The 20,785-nt window shown below is 38.4% G+C and overlaps 1 protein-coding gene across 2 annotated transcripts in view; it reads right to left on the reverse strand.

Moving 5' to 3' along the window:
- ARAP3 (ArfGAP with RhoGAP domain, ankyrin repeat and PH domain 3) overlaps positions 1–20,785 on the reverse strand; it is a 135,023-nt gene that overhangs the window by 71,700 nt on the left and 42,538 nt on the right. For both annotated transcript variants that reach the window (XM_075210001.1, XM_075210000.1), the window contains exons 2-3: positions 13,382–14,414; positions 836–897 (exon numbers count right to left, since the gene is read on the reverse strand). In XM_075210001.1, coding sequence (XP_075066102.1) covers positions 836–897; positions 13,382–14,343 — 1,024 coding nt within the window. In that variant the 5' untranslated portion in view covers positions 14,344–14,414. The remainder of the gene's footprint in view (positions 1–835; positions 898–13,381; positions 14,415–20,785) is intronic.

Here is a 20,785-nt window from a genome sequence, read left to right on the forward strand (position 1 = left end):
GCATTGTTAGTAAGTGCCTACTCCCCAACTTGTGGGACAGTCCTGATTTTTAGACTCTGTTCCACCAGTTGGAATGTTGGGATTTATGTCCTGTTGATCGCTGCTCTGCCACACACATCTGCCACTGACGTGTGTGAATGAATAAATAAAGGGCAGTCTAGACGCAGGGCCCTCTTAACAACATTTTGGGCCCCCGGGCAAAGCAGTGCACCGTGGCCCCTATATATACATATATATATATATATATATAAAAAAAAAAAATGATTATATATATATGGGCCCTGCAGCCCAGGGGGGCCCGTCGGAGGCAGCAAACAAAAAAACAAAACAAAAAAAAAAAAGACAATATTTACCTTGCGGTCAGCTGGCGATCCGGCTCCCTCCCTGGTCTCCTCCTCCGTCGCGCTCTGCAATGGATGTCGGGCGGGCGTGATGACGTCACGCCCGACATGTACTGCGAGCGCCGCACGGAGGAGGAGACCAGGGAGGGAGCCGGATCGCCAGCTGACCACAAGGTAAGTATTGTCTTCTTTTCTTTTCAGGTTTTTTTTTTTTTGCTGCCTCCCACGGACCTGCCAATTGTGCCCAATGGGAAAGACGGCCCTGCCTAGACGTCAGAAACACTGGGCACGCCATGGGGTGTGTCCATGTCCCACTGTGATGTGGCCACTCCCTCTTTCACAGCTTTCCCTGATTCCAGGACCTTCAAAGTTTGACATGTCTGTGACATTATAGGAAATATATCACTGATCTGTCAAGATACATGTTTTATCTTGGTTTGATTTTTCTTTAGCAGGAATGGAGGAAAAATAGAGACAAAATTCCAATTTCTTACCTAAACTAGAGATGGGTCTTTCGGGAACAACTGGCAAATCTACCTCTGCAGACGCCGAACAGCTTTTTAGGGGAGAAAAAAATAGTTTAAAAAAAAACATTACGATATAGACTTAAAGCATTTATTTACTGTCTCTGAAAAATAAATTAATAGCATTGACATTTCTTATTGTGCAATATACAGCAGCAAAATAAAAATATGATTAGAGATGGCCACACAATCTTTAATTATTTTTCTTGTAACCAAATTTTGCTTTTCTGTACAATCATATAACTAAACAACGGAGACATACACATTACAATCCCATAGTTATAAATCCAAATATTTTTAATTAGATTGTAAGTAAGAAAAAAACTGATGTCAGCTTCATACACTATGATTTTGATCGAATAGAGCAGAATGTGCTTGCACAATGTAGGATAGATATAGGATCATAACACTTTATTGTTTCCATTACAATATACACATTTTAATCAGTTCAGTCCCTTACCTCCCAACATTGAGACATGTAAAATCAGGACAAAAGATGCCCTGTCACCGATCCACCCAAACCCGCAAAAAAACTCCCTAAAGAGGTTGGTATTCGAGATTGTCCCTCCGAAATTAGGACAGTTGGGACGTATGCAATCATACATACCTCCCAACCGTGGCCAAATCAATTGATTGGCCACCTACAGTACATTTTATTGTCGATTTAAGAAAAAGCTGTTTAAATGATCGGATTGGAAGTGGAACCTCATATTCATCTTCAATAAGAACAGATAGCAAAAGGCATTTAGAAAAGAGGAATTGTACTGTAAAGTTGGTCAATATTGAAATTAGGGTCATTTCTAGGAATGCAAAAAATAGTCTAGTATCATATTCTTAAAATTTGTGACTGTGCCTAAAAATTAGGAACAGTTGACAACAAATAAGATCGCTATTCAAAAAACGTTATGTATACCATAATGTATCATTATCAACATGCATTTTTTGTTTAGCAATTAGATTTCAAGATCTTTGAGACAGACCTCAGTTCTATTGTTTTGTTTTTTTGCTGCACTTATCCCATACTTACCTACTTTCTAGAATCTCTTTCCGGGAGAGGGGCGTGACTGGAGGGCAGGAGGGGGCGGGGCATGGTGTATTGCGTCATTTTTGGACACACCCCCGCGACGGAAATGCCGTTTTGCTGCGGGGGCGGGGCCAAAATTACGCAATTCTCTGTGAATCGTGTCATTTTGTGGTGGCTGTAGCGGGATGAGGGGGATTTGCCAGCTCTCCCGGGAGTCCTTGAGACTGACCCGAATTTCGGGAGTCTCGCAGGCATTCCGGAAGAGTTGGCAAGTATGACTTATCCATGTCAATTTTGTATAGTTTTTCTGTCCCTACACTACACAGTGTAGTGGTAATATAAATAATAATAAGGAATGGCATACACCTATCAGAAGTTAGATTGGAGTTACATGACCTCTACAACACTGTACATAAGGCCCCTAACTGGCATCCAAGATCTGTTCAGCCTTAATGTCACAAAGGAAGGTGTATTCCCAGATCATCCTCTGTGGCTTCAAATGTGAAAGCCTTTCCGTCATCACAAGCAGCGAGTATACCCACGTCAACCTATGTGGCTTCCAATGGCAAAGCCTCTTTCTGCATCTCAAGCAACGAGTATACCCACATCAACCTATGTGGCTTCAAATGAAAACCACATCAAACATTTACAAAAAATAATAGATTCAATTTCTTCCATCACATTCCACCCCTGTGTCAGATATTACTTTACCATTCAATAGTACTATCATTCTACCTGCTTCCCAAATTTTGGTGTTGCCCTCAACTGTGCACTCTCCTTTATTCGTCACATTCAGGTAAGTCATTCTGGTGCACTTAGGTTGTGTGGAATCTCCTCAAAAACAGAAATAAATGCCTGGTCTATTAAAATGATAAATAGGAGAACCCCAGCTTTATTACTATGTATGACCAATAAGTAAAGCCCTACCATGCTATTTGCGGAATATCTGTGTTACAATAACGCTTACCATTATTTACCTGTGTGTTTTTTGCTATTATTGCTGGTTGTTTATGTAAGATATTGCATGTTTTATGAACCATTAAATGATTGACCCAAAGGGAACTAAAAAAAGTTGGATGTGTGTAAGTTAATTTCATATAGAACTGTGCTTGATTAATAACATCATTTTCCAGTATCAGTTAACAGAAGCGTCACATTACTGTTCTGTTGGGGAAACCTGCTCTTTCTGCTTTCTAACTCTTAGTCTGTGGTTTTCCTCTTGGCTCAATTCCACTCTTCTCATCACATGTAGCCTCTAAGATAATCATCCGTTTATACGTGGGCAGAGCAACTCAACCACCTCCTGAAATATTCTGTGCTGCTGTGGGCACTCTGATTATCTGAATGGCTACAGGTACTTACTACTATTCTCATCCACTTCAAAACTGTGGAAATAATAGACGAGAAGGAAGTAAGAATTTAATACAATAAGGTGAACACACTCTAATAACAGGCTCATCATTTGTACATTAACCATCATTTCCATAAGCTGCTGAAGTAATGTGCACCCATACTAGTGATGCAGCCTACAAGTTCACTAAAACCCTAGAGATGTCACTTAGGCAGACATGGCCTCTGGTCTTAGTGATATCACTAGCTCATACTTGCCAACTTGTGGCAGTAGGCGTCCGGGAGCTGCGGGAGGAGGTGGGCGTGCGAGGGGGGGGGGGCTCAGAAAATTGTGTCATTTTGGCCAAATGTCGCGATTCTCAGGGAATCACAGCATTTTGGATTTAATTCTGTCCACTTTACTAGGAAGTGGGCAGATGCAGGAGGCTGCCATACTCTCCTGGGAGTCTGGGAGACCCACCCGGTATCCGGGAGTCTCTTGGACATTCCGAGAGAATTGCCAAGTGTGTACTAGCTCTTAGTAAATTCATAGGTTGTATTCTCTTAAATATCAGTTCAGAACACAAAATCGCTACCTCCACTGGATCTCATTTATAAAGCAAAACACCTAGATGGTCCACCCAGCATACATCAAGGAGGATGCCAACTCTCCGCTCCCACAAGCCAAATTTGCTGGGAGGCATAGAAATCTGAAGAGAATTTAGAAACACCTCTTTCTCTCTTTTTCTTTTCTTTGGCTGCAATCTTGTCCCACAAGTCAATGCTCTTTGGTGGGAATATCGGTGCAGCTGCGCAAATCTAAATACATTATCTCCAGTCGATGTAGATCTGTCCCTCAGTTGTTTTGTGCGTCATAAATAGGGCCCACTGTGTGTAAGCAACGTGCACAATTTAAAAACTAATATATGTTATGACGTAAAACCAAAATGTATTTCCACTAGGGAGAAATAAAACTATATTTCTTTTTGAAAGGGTGAATGTATTCTCTTTCTAATTAAAATACAATTTATTTTAACAATTAGTATTCAATATAGCATCACCTATACATTTTCCTGAATATCTGTCTATAGTTACATTTTATACTTATTGAACAAGAGATTCCAGTTTGCGCGCTTACTTGAGATGAAATGAACTAGCGACCATACATCTACAGAACGCTGCCCCTAGTGGCTAAATTGCAATGAACAAAAACAATGAAGGTTTTTAGTAACATTGCATTTAGGTGAAATCTAATCAACTACTAGTTTTTATCCATCTAGACAATCAAGTCAAAGGCAATGTTAGTTAATAAGCCTCTCGGTCAGTGGTATACCAGTAAGGTAGCAGTAGTAGTAATTATTATTCGGCCCAAGGCTCCTATGTGCATATTTGCCAACTCTCTTGGAATGTCTAAATGACCTCCGGAATAGTGGGTGATCTGCCGGACTCTTGATAGAATCTGTTAATCTCATTGAAGCCAGGTCAGACATAGAGGCAGTGGGCGGTAGCCAGCATAGTGACACTATTTGTAACATCGCGCTCCACCCACTGCGGCATGACACGATACCATCACACTAGGAAAATTGCATTATGGCACTGCAGTGGGCAGGGAACAATGACACAAGTCACTTCATTAGCTCCCAACCATGCTTAGCTTCAGGGAGCTTCCGTCTGTCGTCAAAAAAGTCAGCAGCTATGTCTGTGGACCCTGCTGTGATTCCTATATGCTGCACAGGCTCACGGATGCTCGTCTATTTCTCTACCCATATCACTCAAGCACCGATTTTAGAGTCCCAGAAAAAGCAGATAGTGCTGGTAAAATGTTTATGTATGGTGGGTTACTAGAAATGAGGAAATCTTAGGACGGCCCAGTCCTAACCCTGCACAGAGGCCCAGCATATGGTTTTAACAAGCAATATATTTTCTCACACGTTTCACTATATGAAAAAACTAGCAAATTCAAAACAAACGCAGAAAGAATCTGAGTGACAACAATATGCTGTTCAGAATATTTATTGTTTTATTGTTGAAACTCAATCACACACAGATGTGTTCTACAAAAAAAAGAACAAATGAAAAGAAAGTCAAAATCTGTAATATGTGTGTTTTACAACACAAGAGGGGTTATTAAACAACAAAGTGCAAAAGCCCATAACAACCACCCATAAACTCTCTTTGATTGGTTGATTTGCACCATATCAATAATCCTTACCACATGTTGAGGTATTGCAGCCGGTTATGGTCAGTTGGCCTAATGTCCCTCTGTGGCCTGATCGGAAACCAAATGGATCATTATCAGTCATGTTGGTAAATTGTACTGTATAGTAATAGTGCCTCATTTAGAGAGAGGCTCAAATCCAGCTAAAGGGTGCAAGTTTACACCTGAACAAACCATGTTGCGATGAAAGGAGGGCAAATGAAATCTATGTTTTGCATACAGGTAAAATACTGCCTGCTTTTGCATGTAGCACACAAATCCTAGGCAGATTTATTTTAACACCGATTTAGAGTTGAGCTTGGATGAGCCCCCCTCCCAACTCTATAGAGTCTATTTAAATTGATGATTTTGTATCTCTGCCTATCTCAGCAATAGAAAATCATTGTTCGTACAATTTATCAATAAAATCTCCCCGGGGTAGCTGAGCAGTGACACTGGCCAGCAGCATAAGAGGAGTCTTACTGATCGCCAAGCCAGTGCAGGGTTCCTCTGCCCATGGGGGAGCCAGCTTGCGCATGCGTACTGAAATCGGAAACCCAGACAGGGGCTTCCATTTACAGATCCAATAAAAGAAGAAATAATAAACTTTTCTAAAAAAAATAACTATTAAAAAAAAAGTAAAAAAAATAAAAAAAAATATTGCTATCAACATCCTGAGATGGCGGCAGCTATAGCAGGACAGCAGTGGTACTTGTATCACCGTTCTCCATGATAAACAGGCTTCCTTTGCTGGACAGACCCAGCAATAGAGATCGCCAGCGAAAACTACCATCCAGAGGGAGGTCTTGATAAAAAGGGAGAAGCCCCAAAGCCAGCGGAAGCTCCCGCTTTTTAGGCTTTTCCCTAGTTGACAAATAGAATAGACCCCTAATCCTGTCCGCACATTAGTCCCACCCTGCAGCACAACATGGTTTTAACAAGGTGCAAAAATGCACCTACTGGCTTGGTTTACTCCTAGCCCTAAATCTGGCCCTACGTATGTGGCCAAATTTGGCATTAGGCCCCCGCTTAAAAGCTAATTGCTGATTGAGTGTTATAGGTAACTGCACATTTGCACTTTGGAAATAACTCTCAAGTTTTGGCTAGAGATGCAATGACAGATTAGGACAGTCAGAATAACCGATACAAATACTTTTAAGTGAAAAAGCATAATGTAGTTTTATCTTTTTAAGAAATAGATCCTGTGAGATAAGAAGCTGAAACGACATACATACAGTATGTTTCACTAAGTATTGTAAAATGAAGCAGATATTTGAAGAATTTATGTATAAGTTTAAGTGAAACTTCTAAAAATAAATTGGGTATTACATACATTTCAATCTTATTTAAATAATACTGCTAGGACATTTCATAGTTCCAGGGCAACAATAATTGGACTTTTTTAGCGGAGATACTAAATGAAAAGGTCCATCCACATTATTCAGATGTCAATCAAAGTTATAAATCACTCCTATTGACAGTCAGCTGTAACAGCCAATCACATTACAGTAAGGGATTATCCTGACAAGAAGTTTCTCATGCTACGTTCCAAACACAACTCCAGAAACCTGTCACGGTGATAGCTGCTTATATAGATGACACCGCATAGAGATAGATGGATTATGTGGTTGGCTGTTTCTACTGACTGTCAACAGGGACAACCAATAACAGAGCCGACAAAAATGTACTATTGAGATGTTAGGATCGCGACTTCAGAAAACTCTAGCGTTAATGATTGCTAAGAAAAGAGGAACAGTGCTGATAACTCTATCATTGAGACAGCTGTAAAAAGATTGAAGTCAGACAACCCTGCATCAGGCTTTATAAACCTTTACCAGGTGACGTGAAGCTTTCAAAAACATATGTATAATTGGTTCCTGCAGAGTAACTATTTTAATAATAGACAATTGAATATGTCCCAATATACTTATATGTTTCATCAGAAACAAGTAGTACAAGTGTTTCAGCACTAATTTTTTATTCTCACCAATGGATTTTTACTTTATTTACAGCCCTTGATGATATATATGTACACAAATGGCAACTTTATGGAAATAAGAAAGTAGAGTCAGATGCAACCAATTAGATAATTGCTTTAGCCAAACTGCTCTGAAGCCTACCAATGAGAGCAAACATCTGATTGCTAATAGTTACAAAAATGTTATTAATTTAATATAGGTATATCTTGTTAAAGGAAAACTATTATTTAAATAAGACTAAGGGCTAGATTTACTAAGCTGCGGGTTTGAAAAAGTGGGGATGTTGCCTATAGCAACCAATCAGATTCTAGCTTTCATTTATTTAGTACATTCTATAAAATGACAGCTAGAATCTGATTGGTTGCTATAGGCAACATCCCCACTTTTTCAAACCCGCAGCTTAGTAAATCTAGTCCTAAATGTGTTGTGGATGTTTAACATGAGTCAATGTTTTCTTTTTAAAGTTTTAATTATTATATTTAGTGTTTTATTTATGATGTAACATCCTGTTTATTATGCTGCTGTCTACAATGGGTATTAAGTTATAGACTAACAGGATAATTTACTAAAGACTTTAACATTGCAAGCTCATCAGATCTCAGTTTGACTCCTTCCTGTCTAATAAGGAATGGGGGTGAGGTGGAAATACAAGTGTTCTTTATTTTCCTCCACACCTAATTGTCCAGGATGTAGACAAACTCAGAATTGAGCTTTTTTTACCCATTTTACCTTTTCAAGGATATTATTAGAAACAATGACATAAGCAATGCAAAGCGAACACAATTAACAAACTGAAATTGGAGGATCACTTGAGAAAACGTTAAAGGAAAATCCTCCCTTCCTTATACACTTACCTTTGCACTTTAGGCTATGCAGGGCTTTATTGAGAAGCCCTGCTGGGGAACATAGTTTCCCAATACTGAGGCTTGAAGCAATACCGATGTAATACTCCATTATAGTAGGCCTACAGTATCATGATCCTGCTCCTGGAAAAAGTAGCGTGGACATTTTACACTGTCAGCCATGCAGCTGTAGAGTAATGCAACATTTTTTGCATGGTGGTGACTGTAAATGTTTTTTTTCTCATAAAAAAAGCCAGATTCAATTATATTAAATTACATTTTCCCCTTTAAAAGGCATTGTGTTTAATCATTAAGCCCTCCTTCATTAAAAATATAATAGTTCAAAACCTGGAGTAATAAGAACTGCCATTTAAATCTCAATTCTGTCCACAAAAGTATATGCAATAAACCACAAAACAACCGGCAAAATAATGCACATAGTATTTTTTAAAAATATCAAGAAAATTTAAACAGTGCAAAAGAAGAAAATCAGTCTTTCAAAATTATTGCCTTGAAGGTTAAAAATAATGTGTATATATATATATATATATTACATATCCTTGTATTCATTTGTTTTAGAATACTACAAAAATATAGAATTGATTCAATCTTAAAATGTAACAAGTGCTTAGAAAAAAAGCAAAAATAAACATGGGATTAGGTTTCCACTATCCAGTAGTGGCAGCAACATAATAAAAGTATATGTTTGACATAAATGTCATATTATGCTACTTCTTTATGATTAAATATTTAGAAAGCACTGTTGTGTTTAAATATGGGTTGCTTTGTCATCCAATACTGAACACAGATGAACACTGTTCTCTCTCTCCGTTGAGCTATATGGAAATGAAATAGTTAATAGCTTGGACTAATGCAAACACCCTTCCTCCTTTGAAGGACTGCATTTAGAATTTGTTGTTCATTGCAAACTTGCACAAGCTATTTCCTAATTTGTTCGGTTTTTACCATGATTATTTTGAGATCCCTCGCTTATGATAGTGCATATAAAATACATATTTTCCATTGCTGCAATGGATTTAGTTCAGATGCATATTGCATTCCCGCATTTTCCTTGCACCAAACCAAACACAGAGGGGCATATTTACTACGGGTTTGATGCCTATAGCAACCAATCAGAATCTAGTTATAATTTATTTAGTACATTCTACAAAATGACAGCTAGAATCTAATTGGTTGCTACAGGCAACATGTCCACTTTTTCAAACCCGCAGTTTAGTAAATATACCCCAGAGACTATGTTTTAAAGAATACTTGCACTTTTTTAGAGTTTTTTGAGGAAAAATGTGTAAAACAGACCTAAAGAAACTGTTTTGTGATATAACTCTGATCATGGCTTGTTGGGATAGATTTACTCTCTAGCATGTTTCTAACTTGTGCATTTTTGTGAAGAATCTCGATCTCCAGTGGGCCAGGCATATGCAGAAAGTGGGCCGGGATCATGCAGTCCTCGGCATCTGCCCAACATTAGCATTAGCAATATATATAAAATATAAAATATGATTTGGGATGGGGGCCAGGCTCATGCATTTTACCCACTGACCATTGAAACATTCACAAAAGCTACTAGTAAAATGTTGCTCTTTAACGATTGCAAACAGAACTCTTTATCCCAAAAAAAGACTACCAAACTGCATGAAATTTAAACATTTTTGGAGAGTGTAGAGAAAATGTCTTGCCAATCAGAATTTGATTAGAAAGCAACACTACAAACATAACTTGGTAAACAAACAAGCACAAATAACAATGTGAAGCTGCCAATTGAGGGTGTGTTTTAAGGTAGAAAAGAATCTATGAAAATATTCCATATCACTACCCGTCTTTCGTTTTGGAACTCCAATATTTTTGGTCAAGAAATGTGTCACTTAAATGAGATCCCAATAGCCTCGGCCTAACAAGGACTAAGTGTTCATCCTGAATTGGTTTAAATGAAGCGGCGTTCGCTCTAAGTGCTGCTTCTAGAGACTCTTCGGTTAGGTTCATCTCCCAGGAGTCTGTATATGTTTTCTGCATGTCGAGACTGTCCTCAAATGGAGATAAATCCTGCAGTGGATTTATACCATCCTCCTCCTCCTCCTCTGTTAGACTAGGAGCAGTTTTCCTCCCTGGAGAACAGACTAAATAATTGTTCTCTCCTGCTCTGGAAACGGAAGTCTTCATGAGGGAAATTTTAGGAGGAAACTTTTTCTGCATAAACGGCAGTCTTGGTAAAAGATGGCTAGTTATTGTTTTCGTTGGAGTTCGAACAATACTTTCAGATGGTTTTCCACTGTTTAACGAAACTTTGCTCTTTGATTTAGGTGCATTGGATGAAATATTTCCCACTGGTTGTGGTCTTGTTGCAGTAGTGTTTGGCACTGTAATATCCTTTTGTTTCGGTCTTGCTGAGGGAATATTCTTAATCACTTTTGATAGTGATATGGCAGTATTACTTGAAGGCCTTGTGACCTCAGCATTACCCAGTGGCCTTTGCAAAGCACCACTAGGCTGTGGATTTTTCATACTTGACACAACATTCCTGCATTTAGGCGGTTGTGAACCAGCGTTTCCTGTTTGCTTTGGCCTCTGGAAAGTTACACTTCCTGAAGATTTCTGTATTGATAATCCACATTTTTCTGCTGGTTTCTGCTTCAATGAAAACTTATTTCCCTTTAATTTTGTTTTTTCTGGTGAGCATTGTTCCACCTCTATTTGCCTGAGCGATGAATCGCTTTTTGTAATTTTTACTTTTTGTGTGGCAGCATTCCCAATACATTTTGTCCTTGGCATCCACCCAGTTGACTTTGTTTTTGGCATAGCAGCAATTTCAGGTGATCCTTGATGTGGTAGACAAAGGTCTCCTACCTTTGCTTTTGGTGTAGGCAAACCACTTACTGCTGTTCTTGGTGAGGGAATACTTGGAACAGGTTTCCCAATAAATGACTTTTTAAGAGTTGAAGATGGTGAAATTCCCATAGTAGTGGGTCTCTTTGCAACATGACTGTTTACAGTCACCACATTTTTCATGTAATCTTGCTCTGATACATCTGACTGTGTTGGAGAAGTTGCTTTCAGTGGACCTGAAGGTGTTGCAGGACCACTTTTTTGCACTTGAGGTCTTTTTGGAGTTGTGTACCTCATCAAAAATGATTTCTGGGACGGAACACTACTGGATGGTTTGCAGGAAGAACCTGCATTCCCAACTGGAGCTGGTCTATGAGAAATGTCATTTACCACCACAGATTTTGTGGAATTGCTTCTGACATCTGGAGCAGGTCGCAAAAATGTGTTTTTTGTGACAGACTTTGTTCTCTGTGGGGCTGTGATTCCCGTTAATTCTTGTTGCATTGCAGACTGTTTATTCTTCACTTGCCTGGAAGATGTAGGGTTAGTTAAGCATATAGGAATGCTATCATTCTTTGTGCCATTTGTCATTTGTGAAGGAGAATTCCTCCCACGGGACAACATTGGAGAAGAAGAATGCCCAATCGGTGCAGGTCGTGGGAAAGCAACATGTCCTGTCCGTGGAAGTCTCGGTGATCCAGAATCTCCTACTGGATTTGGTCTCAGAGATGCAGTAGAAAATGTAGACGGTGCAATACTCCTTTTCTGGCTTGGTAGTAGCTGCGTTTGATTACCAACTGGCACTGGTCTCACTGGAACAGTAGTCCTCAACCTTGACGTAGTCGGTGAAGCAGAAATTCCTACAGGTGCAGGCCTTGGTGAAACACCATCTTGTATCCATCCTGCATTTGGTGACGGTGTGTTCCTCATTTGGGCTGGTTTTAGAGCTGAACTCCTCATCTCTGGTGATCTAAACGAAGCAGCCACTAATCAGGTTTAAATGCTAGTCACGGTGAAGTAACAAAATGCATCCACCCTGCTCTTGCTGCAGCAGTACCTATTATCCATACATGTTGAAAATCCTATTTCACCAGAAAAAAAAATGTAATGTGGATCTTTCTCCCCAAAGCAGGTATAGCTTGGGTGTAGCTATTGCCTTTAACAAGTTATGTAAAGTCATTATTAGAATTTCAGCAAGGTCAAGACTTCCTTCAATTGTCTGAATCCAGCTGTAATGTGATCTCCACCCTTTCCTTTACCATTGACTCCAGGAAACTATCTAAGACTTCCATGGTTGGCTCCCTCAGTACACTTATCTGTAGGAACCCACTGTTCCCAGCACTAAGACCTATACAGACTTTAAATTAACCTCCTCCTACCCACTGTATACACCTATCTTATTCACTACTTAAATGTCTAAAAATGTTAATGAAAATAAGATCTAGATTCGCATTGTCTCAACTTATACATCCTTTTTGATTTTGGCAGGAAGCAGTCATTTATGTTTTGAATGACAAATTATTAGTGTCTGAAACAAGTCCGGTTTCCAAATGGTTAATTTTAAGAATCAGCCCTGGTATTGAGTTATTTTCCCATGAAACTTATTGTTTTGAATTTGGTTTAAAGATTTTACATATGGGTGTAATTTTATATTTTCATGTTGCTGCAGCACAGATTGTACATAATTTACAGTTTGTATAGTAACACACATAATTAAAATATGCATGCACACAAAATACAACTTTGGATCAACAGCAACCTACAGGGGTTGTAGCTGTTGAAAAACACGCTTTAAAGTAGACCCAACCCAAAAACTTATGAGGAGATTCTTAAAAAAATATGACTAAATAGAATGGAGATCATGTGACAATTACAGCTTTTAACATCAATTTTAAACGCATTACAAAGCTTTTAGATTTTAAGTCATAGTGCTGAGACAGAAGTTATATACTTCGTCAAAGACTTTGATATTTCAAACATGCATTTTCATGCATTTGACAATTAAACAGTGAATCCCAAATTATGTTATTCTATGTAATTTTTAATGTTTGCTGAATTTTAAGACAGTAATGTCATTAGGATGATTGCTTTTTATAAAGCCGAATATTTAAGAATTCTCCCACAGTCACAGACGATGTGAAAATTGTAATTTTCAAACAGAAATAAATACATTAATGAAATCCACTTCCCACTAGATTATTTCAATGCTATCTTGTCATTGTATAAAGTAAACGCAATTCACAAAGAAATATACACATTAAAAGGTTTATGTTATAATATTGTAGTATATTGTAATATACTTACTTTATCCTTTCTGGTGCTGACGTTGTTTCTTGCCTAATCATGTCAAGAGGGTTTAAATGTATTGGTGGTGTTTCAATGTCTGTAGCACAGCTGAAAGATCCAGTCCTGGGACCAAACCCAGAATAGATCTCATTGGATATCATTGTTAGTGTTTCCTGTGGAGAAGGAGGACTGGTTGAGAAGGAGGTGACTTCCTCTTTACTTCCAGCAAAGGAAGGTGAAATCGATAACGGAGCACACTGTATGGTATCCGCTTCCATCTGAAGCTTGTATTGCTGGTAAGATGAGCCAGGCTGTGAAGTTTCTTTGTTCTGACGCACCAGGAGAGAAGAAATGGGATGAAATGGTTTTCCAGCCCCAGCGGATGTATACTTAGGAGTCCCAGCCTCCAGCTCCACCCCTCCTGGCTTCGGCCCCACACACGAATTACAGTTCTCTGAGTCCAAGCTGCTTCCTCTTGGAACAGTTGTTTCCTGCAGAGAAGGTCTTCTAGTGGAATTTGGATGGTTGTCTAAACAAACAGGTGATATGGTTGTGGATATCACAGCTGGTGCAAAGTCTTTATTTGCAGTTATTTTGTTAAATACAGTTCTAGGTTTTGGCACTGGTCTGACAACAGTTTCTGAAGCACCTATTTTTCCGTCTGTGTTATTTTTATCAACAGGGCCATTGTCTTGTTCTTCTCTCCAGTAATATTCCTGAGAGTCTGCATTCTCTATGGTACCAGAAGTGGGTGACGGACTTGTTTCATCAGAAATGTGTCGCAAACGACTCATAATTCTTTTTCTGTGGCCGGTGGCCCCAACACCGATGTGCTGTAGGACTTCATTGTCCACTGAGAGAATGTCTCTTACTCTGTGGTAGCCGTGCTGCTTAAAGCTGTCCTGGTACCTTTCAAGATGGATGGCAATAAGCCAATCAGCAATGTCCAGCTCTTCATCACCGGTGGAAGTCATGGCCATGGTGGCCACCGATCAGCCGCTTACCAAACAAATTGCCAATATATCATTTTCACAGTGTGGGCAGCATCAACCTAAAAGATAAAGAACATAATTCAGATGTGAAGTTGTACAATATTTTGACAATTGAGAAAAAAAACACATAATTATATTTTAATAAAACACTACACATACATATGTGTGTAAGATAGGGGCAAAGGTGGGGGAATGCTGACTACATGGTGGCCTCCTAGAGGTTATATAAGGAACAGCAGAAAAAGAGGCAGAAGTGTATTTCAGAAGTCCTGGGATTAAGTAATTGTTAGACCCCAGTGAAAAGTGTATAAGAAAATGCTTTGTAGTCATTGGCCTACATGTCACTAGCAAAGGCTATGGTTGTAATTATTAATTACCTTATTTTAATATAGCACCAATAAATTAAAATCGGTGGAATGTTCCAGTTGTGACTGCAGGAGGAAAAACATACCTGTCAACTGTCCTGGTTTTATGTATGTAAAGCTGTACCCCCGCAGAATACATGTGGGTGCACCGAAAGGTACATAAATGCTATTTAAACTTTAGAACTGCAGTTACTTTTATTACATTGGAACTGTACTTATACACTAAACTAAATCACGATTCGCATAGAACCGATACAGGACATAATAAGTTAGACGACCACTAAAAGTATTACATCCACACCATCATTAATATAGTTTACTGCAGTCGAGGAACCAAGAGCCTAGTACTAGACCAGACTGTAGATTATAAATATGGTAGCTCTACACTTAGGGAAAACTGAGTTATAAATAGCCATTGAGTGACTAGGTTTAAGAGGATATTATAGTTGAAGTCCCACCAAACTCCAAAAGTGGACACTGTTTAATCTTTCACTTTAGTATTGTGATTAAAAGATGTGTTTTATGTGGAACGTATACATATACACATATGTCAAATAAGTAACAATAAAGTGTGAATGTTACTAAAATATCCTTAGTCGTACTACAGACTATAAACATGTAGGCATACTTGTGGTTGCTACATGTATTTCCAGATATTATTGTTACACTGGAATTTATATAAGACAAACATTAATTCATAAAAGTACAGTAACCAGTTAGTTATCTTTCATTTCCACTTATTTGCACTGCTTCATAATTATTCTGATTCCAAAAATTATTTTGCTTGATCCTTCAGTTTTGATATCTTTCCATGGTTCAGCCAGAAGTTGGACTATCCTCTGGCTGAACCAATTGTATTATACAACACTATATAACACCGTCTGAAAGGAGCAGCTGGTGTTCTACTGAGGTGGGGTCACGTGATTCAATGTGAGGCACCATGTGATTGAAAGTGAGGCAGTCACGTCATGCTTAGATTAAATCATGCCCCCCCCTTTTCTATCTCCTGGCCAATGACAAGACCACCTCTTTAGCCAATATATAATGCAGCCATTTAAGCTCAAACAATTTCAAACATGTTCAAGCTGGTTGGATGATGGTCAAACCTGCTCTCCTTAGCTTGAATTTAACTCAGTGTTTTAAAGTTTGAGAATTTATCGCAAATTTTAAAACTTTAGAGCCAATCTGACAAATTAGAGGATCTTTAATAATAAAAGATTGACGTGACCATGGTATGCAATGTTCTCCAAGCACCCACAACAGTTTTTACCAAGTTGTACTGAGCAGTGGTTTTACAAGGACATTTTATGATAACTGAATAAAACAATAGAATTAACATTTATGTTTTAGATACTTAAAAGCCGAGTATTGATTGACAATAATGCACGAAAATAGATTTAGATTACATATGTACCAGATATTATCCAGATATTTTAAGTGTGAATGTTGTATAGGCTGCCATCAAATCCCCACCAGACAGTGCAAATGCTGAAGTTGCAAGGAAATACCACTTCCATGACCTATTTAGTTAAACACCTTGATAGGAACTCTGGGATGGTGTTCCCAGGGTGGTTGTCTAAATCATGACATTTTTCTGCTTTAGCACATTAATATATAGCACCAATTTCTTTGCCCTTGTCCCTTAATAAGCTCCTAAAAACTTGCCTTTTTTTCTGCTACCACAGCTTTGTATCACAGAGCCAGTGAATGTCCATAATATCATTTGGACTAGTTGTAATTTCAGACTGGATAGGCATTCTGTACTGCGAAAATCACCTCTTACTACTTTGTAACCATTGCTACAGTCACAGCTCACTGAACTGGACCCATTGCTTCAGTCACAGCTCATTGATCTGGAGTCCTATCTATCCAATCTGCCTGATCAACAATCATTCAGTGTATAGAAGTCAGGGGCTGACTGGGCTGGGGGGCAACTTCCTCTCTTATCCCATTGCAGGCTACCTTGGACTGCGTCCCTGGGCCCCCTGCAGGTTTTTTTTTTCCTTTAAAATGTTACTAATAGGCTGCTGACCCCCCAGGCTAAAATTTGCCAGCCCTCCCCTGCTAGTAGCTGCTTTCTGGACTCAGTTGTATCTACTGCAGAGAGTACATTAGAGATCACAGAGCAACAATAATAATCAGCTCTACCTAATTCATCATCATCATCACCATTTATTTATATAGCGCCACTGATTCTGCAGCGCTGTACAGAGAACTCATTCACATCAGTCCCTGCCCTATTGGGGCTTACAGTCTAAATTCCCTAACATACACACACACAGACACACACACACACACACACACACACACACAGACTAGCATCAATTTTGATAGCAGCCAATTATCCAACCAGTATGTATGTATGTTTTTAGAGTGTGGGAAGAAACCAGAGCACCTGGAGGAAAGCCATACAAACACGGGGAGAACATACAAACTCCACACAGATAAGGCCATGGACGGGAATTGAACTCATGACCCCAGTGCTGTGAGGCGAAGTGCTAACCACTAAGCCACCATGCTGCCCATATTATATAAATACATGGCTGAAAATCAGAATAGGAAGACAGAAAGATAAAACAACACATTTTTTAAAAGCTGCAGAAGGACATGAATCAAGTAAAAAATTAAAGCCTGGACAACCCTTCATTATTTAACCCCTTCACGGCTGAGGATTTTCTCATCCCCGTGCCGAGCCTATTTTGACGCTTTTTGGGGTGGTCACATTCCAACATCAATATCAGTAATTTTGTTCCTGCACTAGCCACACACATTATCCCCTGCTTTTTTCAGAAGACTTTGCATTTTCAGAAAATACAATTAGTTTGCTTATACCTCCTGACACAGCAAAGAAAATGGCCCAAAATTAACAAAAAAGTGTTTTTTTTATATTGAAAATGAACTAAAAGCAAATGTGTATTTTTATTCTACACACCGCAAATAGTAGCCTTTGTATAAAGATAGGTACCCATATCAAATATGGGTACCACTAATTTTATTGAAGCCAGGATGGGGGAAATCTGAGCATTATAACCCTCCCACCACCCACCTCCCCTATCTCTAGGCTGTTTAATGATTAATGTAGTGTAGAGGTTATTCTCTGATGGTCACGTACACATGATCTCAGGGGCCACAAAGTTTGAAAGAGGTGATTCTCCTCTTTGAAACGAAGGTATCCCTGAGTTCCTAGGTGCCCAAGTAGGAGTAGATACTGCACTATTAGTGCCCTCACGTCATTTTTTGGTTCTTCAAAATATACTGTAGTGCAATAAATGGGTAGGTGCAGAGATTGATGACATCATTATGATGCAGTGATGACATCATCGAGCCTTGCCTTTTCCCCCCAGCCCTCAGTGGCATTCACTTAATTAGAAGTACTTCTAGTTTAAGTTTTTATTTTCATATATCAATTTATGCAGTGCTATACCTCAGCAAATACCTTTCAAGGACGGGATTAAAAAAATAAAAAGCTTTTCAAAACAACCATGATCGTTTAATAAATAACAATGGAGAATATAGCAAAAGTATAATGTAAAATATAACAGAAAAAGTAAAAAACACATTATTTATTTATAGCCTTTTTATTGTTATTGCTGGTTACATACATTGTTTGGGTGCCTGAGCAATGCAAAATATATAAATATATACATAGAAATATGTTTTGTGTGTAAAGAAAACCCTGTTAAAATCTCTAGCATTTGAGATAAGTGGGAATATTCAGAAACAACATTTTAACAGTACAATTTAATATGACAATTTTGTTACAAAACATTTAATTTAATGTCCAATTTAATTAAGAAAGTTTCTGGGTCCCTTGATTAAATTCTTTACTTGGTGCAAATCGACTAGCCCTGTTGTAATGCAAGAGGTGCAAACGCAATTTTTTTTTTTTGCATGCAGGGAATATAAATTTGCTTTTTTTAATGTAGCATACAAATACTTATTTTTACACTGTGATTTTTATTTTATTTATATTTAACTCTAAGTCTGATGTTTAAATTGTTAAATCGGATTTGTTATAGACACTTGTTAAATAGCCGAATCATTGCCAGTGGGGGATGCATTTGTAAACATTCACCAGTAGAGTGGAGGATTTGCAGTTCTGAGAGGACTAAGATAATGGGATAATTAACCCCAGCCCCTCAATTCTATATTCAAAATGACCATATACAAATGAGGTCGCTGGGAGCCCTAGACCTTAGGGAAGGTAGGTATAAACATATTTTTAGGGACAAGGTATATTAATATGGGGATGTTTATTTTAGGACAACAAACTCACCTTAAGCGCAGAAACGAGACTGAGAAACTCCAACATGGTGGAGCCTACAACTGGATTAATATAAAATCAAGGACTGATGTGCAATTTTCCATAGCTACAGCTAAACATTGAAGCTTAATCCTCTCAGGGGCCTATTTATGAAACAGTATTCCTTTGTTAAAACTGACATTTTCGGGGGTTAAAGGCAAAATTAAGTGAAATTGACGGTTATAAACATTGCATCACAGCAGATATCGTAGATCTTGCATCTGTGTTCGTTTTACTGAGCAGTCCCCATGCACTAGCCGAAATTGAAAAAAAATCTATTTTTTTTCATGTTAACGTACATTTTCTTTATTGGAAACTTTTATTGCTGTCGGCTCTGCTCCGAAGAGCAGAACTGGATAGCGCATGTGTGGAGGGATCATGTGATCCCTTCCTGTCACATGATAATAGTTCCCATTATTACACTAGGACAGGTCTCTCTGATACTTTCGGTCGATGCATGCGCACTAGGATTTGAATGAAGATGCCGTAATCTCAGTTTTCTTCACACTGAAGAGGCAGTGAAAAGGTAAGGGCTACACTTCACAAGGACATCCGTTTAACGCGACGGCTGTCCCTGTTGAAGTTTTTTGATACATATGAAAGATAGTTCAATCCTTATCTATGCGATGAGGACTGAAAACTATTCTTTCATATTATTTGATGCTACATAAATAGGGGCCCTAGACTCAGGTGCTGCAACAGTTGCTCCTTTGTATTACGAATGAATGTTTCATTTAATTCATATACAAAATTGTGAACATTTATAAACTTTATGAAACTGTTGAAATAAATATTGTTTATGTCATCTGCAACAAGCAAAATATTTTTGGCAACTGGAGACATCGCTGAAATCTTATGTGTGGAAAACATAAGCATGACGTCTCGTGGTTCTATAAACAAATATAAAATAAAATGACTGTGTCTAGACTTACTGAGGCTAGCTGACTGAAGTTTAACAATCAGCGGAGAAGAGGAGAGAAGCCAGAATATCTTGTGTCTCCCCAGCTAGAGCATGAGAGAGGTCAGCAAGCCACGTAGAAAAAAAAAATATAGGAAGGAGGAAATCTGCAAATTTTAGACATTTCTATCTCTTATCTGGAGACTACTCTGCTCCCTGATCCTACCAAGTTCCTAGCAAAAATCTGAGAAATTAGCATGTGATGCTCATTAGTTATTTATATTAACCCTTTGGATGACATTTGCAAACTATCCAGAAATTGTAGGAATTTAAGATTACAGTGGAATTCACAGAGAATCAAGAGTTTGACAAAAATCAGGCTTATCAACCCCCCTAGTTTTACTAAGCTGCGGGTTTGAAAAAGCGGGGATGTTGCCTATAGCAACCATTCAGATTCTAGCTATAATTTATTTAGTACTTTCTGAAAAATGACAGCTAGAATCTGATTGGTTGCTATAGGCAACATCCCCACTTTTTCAAACCCGCAGCTTAGTAAATCTAGCCCCCTGTTTTCAAGAATAGGTTCTAACCTATGCCATATCTGGTTTCCAAAGGTTTGCAAAATGTTATTTTGAAAGTATTATTGTTTGGTTTGACATATGTGTTGGCAAACGTGTATGAACTTCAATGCGGAGTCTCTCAAATCAATGCCCTCAGTTGTTTCTCTGTGATTATGGAAGGATTTTTAAACCTTGCTGTTTTGCTTTGATGGACAAACAACTTATATATTATATATCTTCCTTTTTAGTATTGCTAATGTCTTTGTATCCCTAACTTGGTTAAGAACATTATTTAATCCAGCAT

Source organism: Mixophyes fleayi, chromosome 4 (assembly GCF_038048845.1).
Source record: "Mixophyes fleayi isolate aMixFle1 chromosome 4, aMixFle1.hap1, whole genome shotgun sequence".
In the NCBI taxonomy this organism is placed as follows: Eukaryota; Metazoa; Chordata; class Amphibia; order Anura; family Limnodynastidae; genus Mixophyes; species Mixophyes fleayi.